Genomic DNA, 13,245 nt, shown 5'->3' with positions numbered 1-13,245 from the left:
AGAATGATGCAAACAATCTTAGAGCGGAATCGGTAATGCCGTACATACCTAACTTATTTAGAAGCAATTTATGACTTATCACATCGAATGCCTTCGAAAGATCGCACAGTATGCCCGCCATTTTATACCTATCATCTAGACCAGTCATAATACAGTCAACCATTTTATGTGCTGCCATATTAGTGGATCTTTTTTGCCCTTATGCGTACTGATGGTCATTAAGTAGCTTATTAGTTTCCAAGTAGATTACGGGTATGTACAGTAAGCTGCAGAGACAACTGACCCCCCCAGCCCTGCAATCAAATTTCTATGCAGGGGGGTCAGTTAACTCTGCAGCTTACTGTACGTGAAACGATTTAAATCGGAAATCATCAAAAGTGCAACCAGAATGTGGTCCAGGGGATTTCATCTTCGTAGAATTCAATGATCAGCAAATTGGCAATTATGGCAATCCTGAAAAGTTACGCGTTTCTGAGAAAAACCAAATTATTACTAACGAAAATGCGGATAAATAATACATTAAGACTTAAAACTTTATGGGAAACAATAGAGACCCGAATTTGTCGACAATCAGTGCATTCGGCGATTAACCCTTTGACCGCCACCGATAACAGACGCGCGTGGCTACAGTCCAATATCAACCTTCGTGCATTACGACAAGGTTCACGATAGCGCGCCGCTTAATAAAACATGATTTATTGAAAAGGTATTCTTTTATTTTCGAAAGCGACAAGTGAACATCAAATTAACACTAAATACTATACGAAGTTCAACCGAAAGTAAAAATTTTTTGCAGCACACTTCACATTACACAACGAATCAATCTAGCGACATGCCGGCGTCGCCATCTTTTTTATCATTATTTTTATCCTCTTTCGGCTTTTCCTCGGTCTTCTCTTCGGATTTGGTGTCTGAAGAAGCGGAGGAGTTGTTCTCGAGGGCGCGGAAGAAGGCCTGCATGTCGCCGGTATTGGCGGCCGAGGCGACCTCGGGCGAGAGACCGAACTGCGTCATCACGGGGCCCATCTGGCCCGAATTGAGAGCTGAAGAGAACTGGTTCGCCGCCTGCAATCATAAATTTATGTTATTTAATAACTTTTTCTCAAACTTGCAATGAAATGTGGTATTTTCTATAAAAAAGGACCTTATTGTCATGGCGCTTACGCCATTATAAACGATGCTCCGATATAAATACAATACCGTGCGACGCTGTGCGGCGTAAGCGCCATCACCAATAAGGCCCCTTTTCATAGAAAATGCCCCAAATATTGATATTATGTTCCTTATGCTGCGAAGTATCGGGTTTCAGGCGCGGCTAGACTAGAGGTCTAGGGTAGAGGTCTTTAATGAAATTTCATACAAAATTGCAGGCCCAGGCCGGCAAAGTGCGCGTGGACTATCAGTAGCGACGGCCAACCTCGGCGTTTGGTCGGGGTTCGGACACGCGAAGTAAATGCATTTGCGTCATCTACTACGGTATATTTATTTCTGTGGTAATGACATTCTGCCTATAAAAAAAAATACGATGTTTGCTATATTTTGCAGTTTTATTTATATAAAATCGACATGAACATAATAAATAAGAAATTATTAACAAAATTCAATAATTTTAAATTACAAATTTAAATACACAAATAAGCATTTAAAATATTTCGTCTAAACTAAATGTTAGCGGTCTACACACGCGTAGGTATGTTTTTAATCGTTATGTAGGCAAAATTGAAAATGTTTCATTCTGTAACATCTCAAAAAGAATAGAATTCTATTTTATTGGATTTATTGTGCGTTGTTTATTTTGTTATTTAATGTGAGTTCCGACGAAAAAATTAATAGTACATTGTGCAACGTGCATTGGGGGGTTAGTGAAATATGGTTCGAGTCTAATATATTCACGACAGCCGCAGGCTGGAGTGAATTAAAGACTCGAGTAACAATATTCTTACCCCCGGAGTTACAAACAATGTTTTTCATCACACTTGCTCGAAAAATGTCTTATTTCATGCACAGGTGTACTGAAGGACAAACTCGTAGGAGTTGGGATTAAGAGCGCAAGCAGAATAGTACTTTATATAACTTGTTGCCGCCAAGCTAAAGGCGAGGTAAATGGTTGCTTATGGCAATTTTATAAATTGAAAAACTAAGAAAAATGTCCACAGTTTATCAGTAACAGTTTTTGTGGCATATTTTAAAGAACTGCGGAACTGCCAATTCCGGTTCGAAAAACATGTGCGAGTTGGTCAAGTCTTGTTTTTTTCGCCTAAAGGCTTTATACCAATTTCGAAACCTCTTTAAGTGAGGAAGTACGTTAGATTCTATGTGAATCACTTGTTCTCTCCAAACTGAATTACGAAGACATAGTGTATTGGCCACGTGTACTATAGAAAACTCGTCATTTTATACGAGTGCAGAATGCCTGTTACCGTTTTGGTTATTCAATCCCGCCTAGGAGTCACATAACGCCACATTTAATCAACCATAAAGCAAATACTGCATATACCTAGTTTTTTTTAAATGGCTGAATGCCATGATGCTGTGTCACAAATAATTATCATTTTGTATAAAATTTCATTCAAGACCTCTAGTCTAGCCGCGCCTGAAAGGTGATACTTCGCAGCCTATTATAAGGAACATAATATCAATATTTCATTGCAAGTTTGAGAAAAGATATACGTGTCATTTATATTTTGTGTGCAGTTTACTTTTAGTTTTTTCTATAAATTAAACTTTTGTTTCGTAGTTTTTTATTTATTTATTTCATTGCATGTTTGAGAAAAGCACTATACCTATACATACCTCGGCGTGAAAAGGGGTCTATTCTATTCGGCCTGCAACCCCTTACTTTTCGGCCTCTGTAGTAATGTACTCATTCGGGCAGGGAATCAATCTAATCCTTGAAGCAACCCGGATCTAATTTGGCTTAACTTTTTTCTGAGACCCGTATGATAGTCCTTAATTATTTCAAAATATAGAAACCGGTGGGAATCAAGTGTAGGTTTGTATACAAAACTCATGCGTAAAATTTAGGAGAGTATATTTGCAGGTGCACTCATGTACCTACATTTTAACATTTTTAAGAATTGATTCTCACTTACAATGGAAAAGTAAATAACAGCTATTTGTTCAAGGAAACGTCTCAATGTATCAACATTTTGACACTAATTAAATTACAAGGTTGTGTAAAGTGTTATCAAAGATTCATTGATTGTATAAGATATATAAAACCTGGAAAAAATAAATCATTCTTATTCTTATTCTTAAAAAATGGTGCTCTCGGATTTGACAGCTCTGGTTTTGTAATTATTTTAAACTTTCGTTCACTTCTACCATACTTCTACAAAGCAATAAAACGGATTAATAATAACATAGTAGCAGATAAGGAATTTTATTACCTACAACACTTCAAATTTTCCGGAAGCCATATTCTGATTTAGATTATATATTATTTCCCATTGGTAACACTTCAGTAGATTTCCAACGGCTTGTCTATTTTTTAAAATTTCAGCACCATATCTTGTCGTGGAAAAAAAAAGTAGGCTAAATAAGCTCCGGGTTGCTAAGCGCTAGTATGTTATCAGCGCCATCTAGTGACCACACTATTTTGAAGCTACGAATAGGTAATTACGTATTCTTTTTTCACTATCTCTTCATTTCCCTTTATTTTCTTACGTCTATTAGGTCGATGCATATCCATCCAAACCAAACGAACGCTTTAAGTTAAGACAAAAGAAATCGTGACGCCTATTTTACATTTATTTCATTCACATTCAACAACAACACAAATTCGGTTAGGTACAATTTTGTATCGACTTCAGGAATTTTGTTATGTGTTTACCAATAACTTTTTGCGTTAGTTGTTATAGTGATAAAGAAATTTAATTAAAATCACCAATTTAACATAAGTAATGACCCAGTGATTTTAGGCAAATAAGTATTCTTAATGACGCCACATCAAAACCACCAACACACCAGATTCCATATATGAGCGAGAATTAGTAGGAAGGTAAGAGAAGCATACGCAAAAGGAAACATAATGGAGTAATTATCACACCACAGGAAAGTTACGTGTTTCTGACGCACTGTTCAATAGGGATATCCTAACGCTCTGACGTTCAAGAAATGTCAAGTGAGCGAGTAAATAGGTAATACAATACGTCACCACGAGACCACTTGAAATAAAAGCAATCTGCCCCCATTGCGTCATTGCAGGCCGTTATACGTAGAAATAAAAAACCGGCCAAGAGTATGTCGGGTCATGCATGCTCAGTGTAGGCCTGTAGGGTTCCGTAGTTACCTGTTCATCGCATTAGGCTGCCTTGATAAGGGGCTAGAGGCTAACAAGCAAAAGAGAGTACTTTCGCAGCACTTACTATTATGTACGACTGTAGGTACGGCTTTTTACTAAGAAGGGAAGACTTTCGAAAACACAAAAACGGCTTTACCAATCATGTTTGCTATAGTTTTCACTGAAAGTACTGAGCTTTAGTTTCACGATTCTTTTCATATTTTTTGGTCCATGGTTAGAGGGGCACATCCATACTAATATTATAAATGCGAAAGTACGTCTGTCTGTCTGTTACCTCTTCACGCTTAAACCGCTAAACCGATTTAGTTGAAATTTGGAATAGATAGTTTGAGTCCCGGGGAAGGACATAGGGTAGTTTTTATCCCAGAAATTATCCTTTATGGGGGTGAAAAGGGGGGTGGAAATTTGTATGGGGAATCAATAACCGCTGAACCGATTTAAATGATATTTGGTATAGAGATAGTTTGAAATGTGAGTAATGATATGGCGATAATCTACAGCTAGAAAGACATGCAATAGCGCTCAACTTTTTTTATTTAATTGATAAAAGATAAAAATAGAAGCGTCACAGAGTGGTCAGAAAGACGACAACGAAACGAATTTTGACCCAGCCCAGTTATGTCATTTTGTCAATGATAAATACATACTCAATTCTCCCAGCCCGGCCCAGAATTTGTAATAATTATAAATTTGAACTTTTTGCTTTGCTAATTATTATGCATGTACAGATAAATATAAAATATTAAACCATATTAAAGGTATGGTAAGGCTTTACGAGATACTTTATGTCAACACTGTTACATATTTACTAGAATACTATACTAATACTATGTCTTCATAATTTAATTCAAAAATGTACTTATCTTTAGATTTTCTTGCTGTAAGAATTATTAGTCCAGTGACAAAATGTACATACAGATGTACTTATTGATTTACTAAGCTCGAGAGCAATAAAAGTCAGTCATCTTGTATGGAATTTTCATAAAAAGTGGCTCATCTTCATTGCTCTTGAGTGTGATGATATCGAAACAAGCCCGCTTTAAAACAAAACGGTAAAAATAAAATAAACAAAACGAAAAACCCTTAACCCGAGAACAAATGAGTAAACAAAGAGACAGAACCGAACCGCATGCAAGGAAAGCGTCACCGACTCAATATTGGGTGTCGCTACGGGAGCATGCGCATGGGCATGGGCATGGGGGTTCACCTGCGCGAACTGCGGGGAGAGCAGGGTGGTCCTTACATCGTCCTGCGCCTGGTGCGGCAGGTGCGGCTGGAGGCGCGCGGCGTGCGGCGGCGCGGCGACGGCCGCCACCACGTCGGGCTCGGCCAGCGCCGCCGCCAGGTCCACGCGGGGCGCTGCCGACCCCGCCGCGCCCTCCGGCGCCGTGCCCAGACCAGAAAAGTAACGTTGCAAATCGGACAAGAATATTTGGCCACCTGCAAGGCGAAACCGTCAAAGGGTGAGGTTCGGCCGCCGCGCATAACAACCGTACGTTACGAGTATTAGAAAACTTCAAATTTACCCCATGCTCTCGCGCAATAAAATTCACGATAGAACTAGTTTTCTAACATAACGAATGGTTTTCATGCGTGGCGTCAAAATTATGCAGCAGATTTTTAGAATGTTGGTCTATGGACATTATCTAAAAAACGAAATTATCAAATTGTGCCTCATTGGTACAGAACAGATTTCTTCCTATATTCTCTAGTAATTTGTTATGAAAATACTATTGTAAAATGTTCTACGACTTTACAAATTTAATACAGAAATCACAACATACTCGTAAACATTGTATTTCAATGAGTCGTAGGAAAGGAAGCAGAGATTACTGATACGTCGCATGTCTTCGCTGAGAAATTTCAATGGTTCATAAATAAATTTAGTGGGGAATGCTTCGTTCTGAGGGCCAACTACGAAAATCTAAATCTATCGCTTCTGCCCGTTCGAGCGATAGAGGCAGATAACGAATTTACGTTATTTGCGGTAGGCCGTGGTTGATCGAGCTAGATACTCACTACGCGGCTGCGCGCCGGTGGCAGCAGGGGCGGCACCGGGGGCGGCGGCGGCAGCGGCGGCAGCGGTGTTGGGCGGCGTGTCGGGCGCGGAGTCGCGCGGCCGGGCGGGCGCGCGCGGCGGCTCCTGGCGCGCGGCGCTGCCCCCGCGGGAGCTGCCGCCGCTGCCCGACGAGCGCGAGCCGCCCGTGCCGCTGCTGCTGTTGTTCCTACACGAACACAATACTTAGTGTGCTACTCTGCAGCGGCGCTACCATAATGAAAATCAATTAGGTAATTATATGGTGAAATGTACCTGAAACGTGGTCAGCAATACTATTCGCTTAGCACCTTTGCAAACAAACTTCTATGCGGGGGGGTACCTTTTCTCTGCAGCTATAATGCTTAACATCATGTACCTATAATGTTTATAGGCTGTACTGTACCCGTACTACGGAACGGAATAATGGGCATTTAAAGTGTCGCCGCTGGGGAGCGGCGCCACTTAGTACTAGTACTCATAGAAATGATATTAGCTATTTTTAGGGTTCCGTACCTCAAAAGGAAAAAACGGAACCTTTATAGGATCACTCGTGCGTCTGTCTGTCTGTCACAGCCCATTTTCTCGAAAACTACTGGACCAATTAAGTTGAAATTGGTACACATATGTAAGTTTGTGACCCAAACACGGGCATGTAACGTAGACAAATGAATTTTAAACATGGGGCCACTTTTTCAAACTATTACATATCAAATGAAAGAGCTCATTTTGACATTCTTAAGTATATATTTTTATTTTATTTTAAAAGAAATAGTGTAGACGTTATTAAAGAAAATAGCCAAAATATGCCCCCCCCCCCCCTTTATCTCCGAAACTACTGGGTATTTTGAAAAAAATACACAAAATAGTTATTTACCTATAGACCTACAGACAGGAAACCCTATAAGAAATGTGTAGTCAAGCGTGAGTCGGACTTAATTACTTAGTTTTTGATCCGACCCCTACGGGTTTTTTTAAAGAAATTTCACTCACGTTTCACATAAAAAAATACATTGTTAAAAACAGTGTAATGTACGGGATCCTTGGAACGCGAGTCCGACTCGCACTTGGCCGTTTTTTTTCTTATGTAAATTGATGTAGTAATGCTGTTTATTACGTACGTATTGAAAAGAATAATAATTGTCATTAATTAGTTATTTTATTAACTTTTTATTAATTCCGCATTCCGCCTGAACGGTCTTTCATTTCACCATATAATTCATTCATTTTCATTATGGTGGCGCCGCTGCAGAGTAGCACACAATACTTACTACTCACAAAAAAAAGATAACCACACACCTAACACCTCACTTAGACAGATACTATACTTGTTAAGAGTCCCCGGCAAGCTCGGCCGAATTGCACCTTCCCATACAAACGTAGTTCCGATCTCATTTTAAAACTACGTGTTGGATTAGAGGTAATTAAACGTTCTTTAAATTGATACTAATATTAATTAGGTAGTTAAATTAGGCTAAAAGCTAGACTCAAATTAGTCCGATTTGTGCAAAAGGTGAGATTTTTTCGATAGCGAATGTATGTATGAGAATTGTAGGGGGGGAATTCGAAGGGCTAGTGGGGGGAAACGGCACCACTTTTCAGTTCGGAAACATCGGGTTTCTAATAGGAGCCTAGGAACCCCACTACACGGATCAGAAGTCAAACTGCGGCGCGCAATTTTTGCAAACAGAACTTTACTGAGATCCCGGTCTATTAATTAAACTAATTAGTCACAGATTATTATAACCAGACATAGAGATTTTTCTACCGCGAACGTCATGTTGTTAGTGCTTGACAAAATAAAAACATCGACAATCCTATTATTAATAAGTACCCCTTCAACGTTAATCATTTTCCAAATTTCTGCCATGCAACCATTAATCAGTGGAATTTGAAAAATCTTTTATTCAATTTTAGCGGATTTTTTCAAATAGGCGAAGTTTTACACCCGAAAATATGGTAAAAATTTGGCAGTTTAAGTACTTCGAGAATTATGTAAGAAACCTATGGGATGGTTTTATTGGCGATCGCGATTTGAAAAACAATTTAGGTGTATGTGTGTCATGGAGTTTTTCTTTTTAAATGAAGTATGTAGGTAAAGTATTAATAAACCAGGGACCGGACAACCCTTTCCGCGATAAAACCCTTTCAATGGGCGACACTTAAACACGGCTAATACATTGAAAGACTTTCCCTTTTGAACTGCAAGCCCATTCATACCCTTACCTTTGACTAACCCTTACCGAAAAGCTAACCAAAAATAAGGCTAGCCCTTAATAAGGGTTACCCTTATCTTTAAGCGCTTTTTATAAAGGTTTCCCTTTGCGTGAAAGAGACAGGATTAGTATATATCTACGGTAGTGTATGAAAAGGAAAGAAAATACGTGCCTAGTCAAAGAACGCCGCCGTCGCCGCCGACGATCGCTCGGATTCGAAGTAATGTGTGCTTTATGAACAAGGTAGACGACTTAAATTAGCACGCTTATATACTAAAAGGGAAGCCCTTTATAAGGCTAACCCTTATAAGCAATATGCAAGGTGTTGGTGAGCGGATGATAAGGGTTTTGTAAGGGTATTGGGCTACCGATTACTCAAATGTTGTAGTTTTATATAAGGGTTTTTAAAAGCAAAACAAAGGGTTTCGTCTGGAAAAGGGTATGGTGAGTTAAGCCTTATGCAATACCCTTATAAAACCCCGATAAGGGATAGCGGGCCGGTCCCTGTAATAAACTGATAGTTTCGTTTTTCTTGTTTATTTATTTTTAAACAGGTCACATTACATTATTATGACAGTTATAAGATATTGATGAACTAAATCTCGCAAGTTACTATACATATACTATTATACTCTTTGCTCGCAAGAAAGTCAATTAGCGTTGCCTCATTCGTGCTAGAAAAGTCTGTCTGATTATCACAAAACAAAACTACCTATTCCCACTCAATGGATTCTTAATGACAATTAACCTTTCAGGTTAAAAGCTATCTCCATTGATAAGAAACAGATGCACTTGAATGAGGGTATGGTAATTCACATCAACATGTAAGAATGGTAATAAAGCTAATTTCACACAGGAAATTGGACATATACTACATATTCAGCATACACAACATAAATCATTTTTTATGACGATTACGAGACAAGACAACCTATGGGCTAAGCAGATAAAACTCAACAATATATACTAGAATAAGAAAAATGTTTATTATCTGACTTTGCAAAGTTGACATCCTAAAAAAACAAATAAGTAGGCAGCAGGGAAGTAATTTCTATCTGTTAGAAATGTAAACAAAGGGGTCCCTTTGTTTGACATAATTATAGAAAGTCATAATGTAATGATTGTCATATTATCATTAGTCATAATTCTGAAAGCATTATCTTTTCAGGATTTTCCTCGGGTTATCCTATAGATAGGTGGGGTTAGGTTTGTTTTATGGCAATCCTGAAAAGTTACGCGTTTCTGAGAAAAACCAAATTATGACTAATGATAATATGACAATCATTACATTATGACTTTCAATAATTATGTCAAACAATAGAGACCCATAAACAAAATCACAACCTACTTATAAAACTAGTCTAATGACATACGCATTTTGATACTTTCATTCACTTGATTCATTCATAGGTGCATTTCGCTACAAGATGGAATGTGAACCCCTAGAGCGCTCCAGTTTCACAGTAGTATGGAACTCCTATACTAGATACGGACACACGTGTGACCGTAGGGCGCTCCACGGGTTAAAGATATTAGACCATAGAAACAAAGCACACATATTTTTGTGTCTAGAAATGAAATTTTTAGAATTTACCTTGTTATCTAGCTATACTATTTTTATTACGATGTGATGTCTGCGATGTGTTAGGATTATATGTGTTGCGAACGCTACCTTTTATTTGTATAATGCAGTAGCTAAACGCAGCCGTCGGGCTCGGTTAGTATGCGGAGGCTTTTTTAAAGCACCAATAGGAGCACTCCACATAACTTGTATCGCGGCCAATTAGAGGCACCTAAATTTAAACTACCTTTTTACTATTCAAATTTCGCTTAATCACTCTCGCATCAGCCTCCATACTATAAACACCACTTCTACACCCTTTAACGGTTTTCGTCAACTGTACCTTGTAACGTAACCAGCACCTATTCAAGATATCGACGCTGGAAAGGAGAAATGGAATAAGCGACATTTTTAGAGATATTGAGTTATATACATCGTTGGAATCGCCAGATTTTTCTGCGTCGAATGGACTAGGTTTCGTACCAATCTGACGACTTTAGTGTCGCTTATCCAGACTGTGATTCAGGGCATCACAGACACATTTCAATCACTAAACGACTTAGATTTTGACAACTTTTAAAAAAGTGGAGATTAAATGAAATGTTATTCCACATAATGAACCTTAGTTTTTTACTTACTTGCTAGTACAGTTTAATCTTCACTTGGATAATTTTGCCTTATGACAATTTACTTTCACTGTCGGTTAGATTTTTTTACCTGCCCTAATAATAAGTTTTAATGTCGTTTGAGACATTTCACCTATATGCTTATGTGTAAATTAACATCGATAGATTAATTTACCTAACTGTCAAAGCTCAATTATCGGCGTTTATCTTTTACATTTACATTTAAAACTTTTGTCTTTTATTCCGTTTTTCCTAAAATTACTTGGAAATACTATAGTATTTTTTTTTATTACTTTCTTTTTGATATTACTTTTACTTTCTTTTTTATTTTTGAATTTATTGGATTTTGATTTTATTGTTGAAAGTTTTATTTTTATTTTTAATGTATTTACTAACACATAGCTATAACGATGGTACTAACAATATTGTATGGAATTATGAATGTTCTGAAATAAAGATATTTTTTTTTTTATTACTTTTCATATTTTCAGAAAATACCAAGTCAGGTTTACAAAAATTATATAATCTAAACATTCATACATACTAACAAAAGTTAGTGTTCGTGCTTGATAACTAAAAAAATAATTGGATGTACCTACCCTAGGTTGAATCTGAATGTGTCCCATAAGTTTAGTAGCTTATCAAATTAAATAGTTCCTTGAAAAGTGATTAGATAATTTATCTTGATTTTTTCCATGTCGATTTTTACATCTATATATTTTTACTTGACTCTATAAGAAGCATCTTTTGCAATAAGATAATTTTTACTCGATTAATTATTATGCCAAATTTAGCATGGACTCTTTTACCTGAATAATTTCTTGTTTAACATGTTGGTAAGATAATTTTACCTAACTTTATTTTTAGGGTAATTTTGATTAAGCGACACTAAATTCTAAAATAACCCACTTAAAGGTAAAATTATGATATGATAATATAGGACATATCACTATAACCATATAAAGTTACTCATTTAAGATATTCGACTTCATTACGAATTTTAACAATTTTTTTTCTAAAAAATTGCGGCTTTTAGGCTCCCTTGTAAAGTTAGCTATGTGTCGTTTATCCCATTTCTCCTTTCCAGCGTCGATATAAGTTTACTTCAAATCAAAGTCTTTTTATTTGTCGTCGAGACCTGCATGGCGGCTACATATGACTGTATGTATCCATTTCGCAGGAAAAGACTGGCTCCAAAAAGCCCAAGACAGGGATCAGGGATGAGTGGAGAAAAAGTGAGGAGGCTTTCACCCAGCAGATGGGATCTGCAGTCAGCCCCAAAACAAAGTTAAAAAAAAAACAAAAACAATAATAACCTGACTGTAGAACAAATAAAGCTTTAATAATAAATCTCTCCAAACGGCCTCTACGTGTTGGATCTATATCCCCACGCACGCCTTATAAATGACCGGGCTCGAAAGACCTGAGAGTTTTAAAACGGAGATACACATAATAATAAAAAATGTATCCATTTATTCCATTCATTTATCTAACAAATTGCGAAATGTTAAACCAGCTTTAGTAAATCATCAGTAAGTAAAACTAACAAGTTTTAGGGTAGGGCAAGGTCAATAACAAACTTACCCCATAGTTCCAAGAAGAGAGGATAATCCACCAATTTGTCCGACTCCTCCAAAAAGCTGCATGAGCTGTTGCTGGGACATGTTATTGAGCAGGTTCTGCAGCTCGCCATCCTGTGCACCACCACCACTACCACCACCCCGTCCGCCAGATGTTGGCGGGTTGTTCAGTGCCTCATTGATGCGACGGCATAGCTCATCATCCTTGTCTGTCTTAGGCTCCTGGAAGACAGGAAAATTTACCAATAAAGTTATTATTTATAACTTAACTTTAGAATATATTAGTGTGCATGTTTAACGCAGAAATAAAATCTTTAATATCATAAACCAAAAGTGTGTCAGTAATTGAACTCACCTGCATCCAAAAGAAATACTTCTTTGAAAAGGACTTGAATTTCAAAACATACACTCGGCCCGTAGTGCATTCATTGACTCTTGCAAATTCGCAATCATCAGGGAAGATCAGGAGATCATCTTCTACTTCGCCAGTAGTACGGTCCTTCCAGCAGAAATGCATCAATGAGTCCTCACCCTGGTAAACGTACAGCAGGCCCTTCCTTTTGTCTGGGTGAACCATCCGACCTTTAAGCGTCATTCTGCCGGCACGGAACTCTACTATATGCTTATTTCCTCCCGAGCTCCCTCCAAGAGCCGATGTGTTACCAAACAATGCAGTTGCAGACATGGTGCTACAAAAATGAATAGCAATAATATAGTTTTAAGAATTGCCTACAAAAACTCATACAAAATTAAGTTAAGACTTACAAATAATGTTCACTTGCGTTATCTATTCAAAAACAAAGTAGATTCGAACCTTCGAGGAAGAATGATACGACAAAATTTCACACTGGTAAAAGATGCGTTGATGCGTATGTCACTGTCATTATTTTAATTACTTTTTAAACTTCAAATGGTTGTATTTTG

General features: G+C 37.7%; 1 protein-coding gene across 3 annotated transcripts; it reads right to left on the bottom strand.

The window, feature by feature from the left end:
- Window positions 1-694: 694 nt before the first annotated feature.
- LOC134755774 (proteasomal ubiquitin receptor ADRM1) lies at window positions 695-13,211 on the bottom strand. 3 transcript variants are annotated; one of them, XM_063692369.1, is made up of 6 exons: window positions 13,087-13,211; window positions 12,677-13,010; window positions 12,326-12,543; window positions 6,323-6,528; window positions 5,511-5,743; window positions 695-1,065 (listed from the first exon to the last, which is right to left on the bottom strand). In XM_063692369.1, the coding sequence occupies exons 2-6, from the start codon at window positions 13,004-13,006 to the stop codon at window positions 820-822; spliced, it is 1,233 nt and encodes a 410-aa protein (XP_063548439.1). In that variant the 5' UTR covers window positions 13,007-13,010; window positions 13,087-13,211; the 3' UTR covers window positions 695-819. The 3 variants fall into 3 exon arrangements, with proteins under 3 accessions (XP_063548439.1, XP_063548438.1, XP_063548440.1); XM_063692368.1 differs by lacking the exon at window positions 13,087-13,211 and having other exon boundaries at window positions 12,677-13,044; XM_063692370.1 differs by lacking the exon at window positions 13,087-13,211 and having other exon boundaries at window positions 5,547-5,743; window positions 12,677-13,044.
- Between the last annotated feature and the right edge of the window lie 34 nt (window positions 13,212-13,245).

Source organism: Cydia strobilella, chromosome 3 (assembly GCF_947568885.1).
Source record: "Cydia strobilella chromosome 3, ilCydStro3.1, whole genome shotgun sequence".
NCBI classification, from domain to species: domain Eukaryota; kingdom Metazoa; phylum Arthropoda; class Insecta; order Lepidoptera; family Tortricidae; genus Cydia; species Cydia strobilella.
The sequence above is the reverse complement of the archived record's forward strand: the minus strand, read 5'-3'. Positions and strand labels throughout refer to the sequence as shown.

Coding starts and splice junctions, on each gene's coding strand:
- LOC134755774 (XM_063692369.1), bottom strand. CDS start 13,006: ATGTCTGCAACTGCATTGTTTGGTAACACATCGGCTCTTGGAGGGAGC. Junction 12,544..12,676: donor AGTATTTCTTTTGGATGCAG/GTGAGTTCAATT, acceptor CCTGTCTTCCAG/GAGCCTAAGACAGACAAGGA. Junction 5,744..6,322: donor CACCGGCGCGCAGCCGCGTA/GTGAGTATCTAG, acceptor TTCGCCTTGCAG/GTGGCCAAATATTCTTGTCC.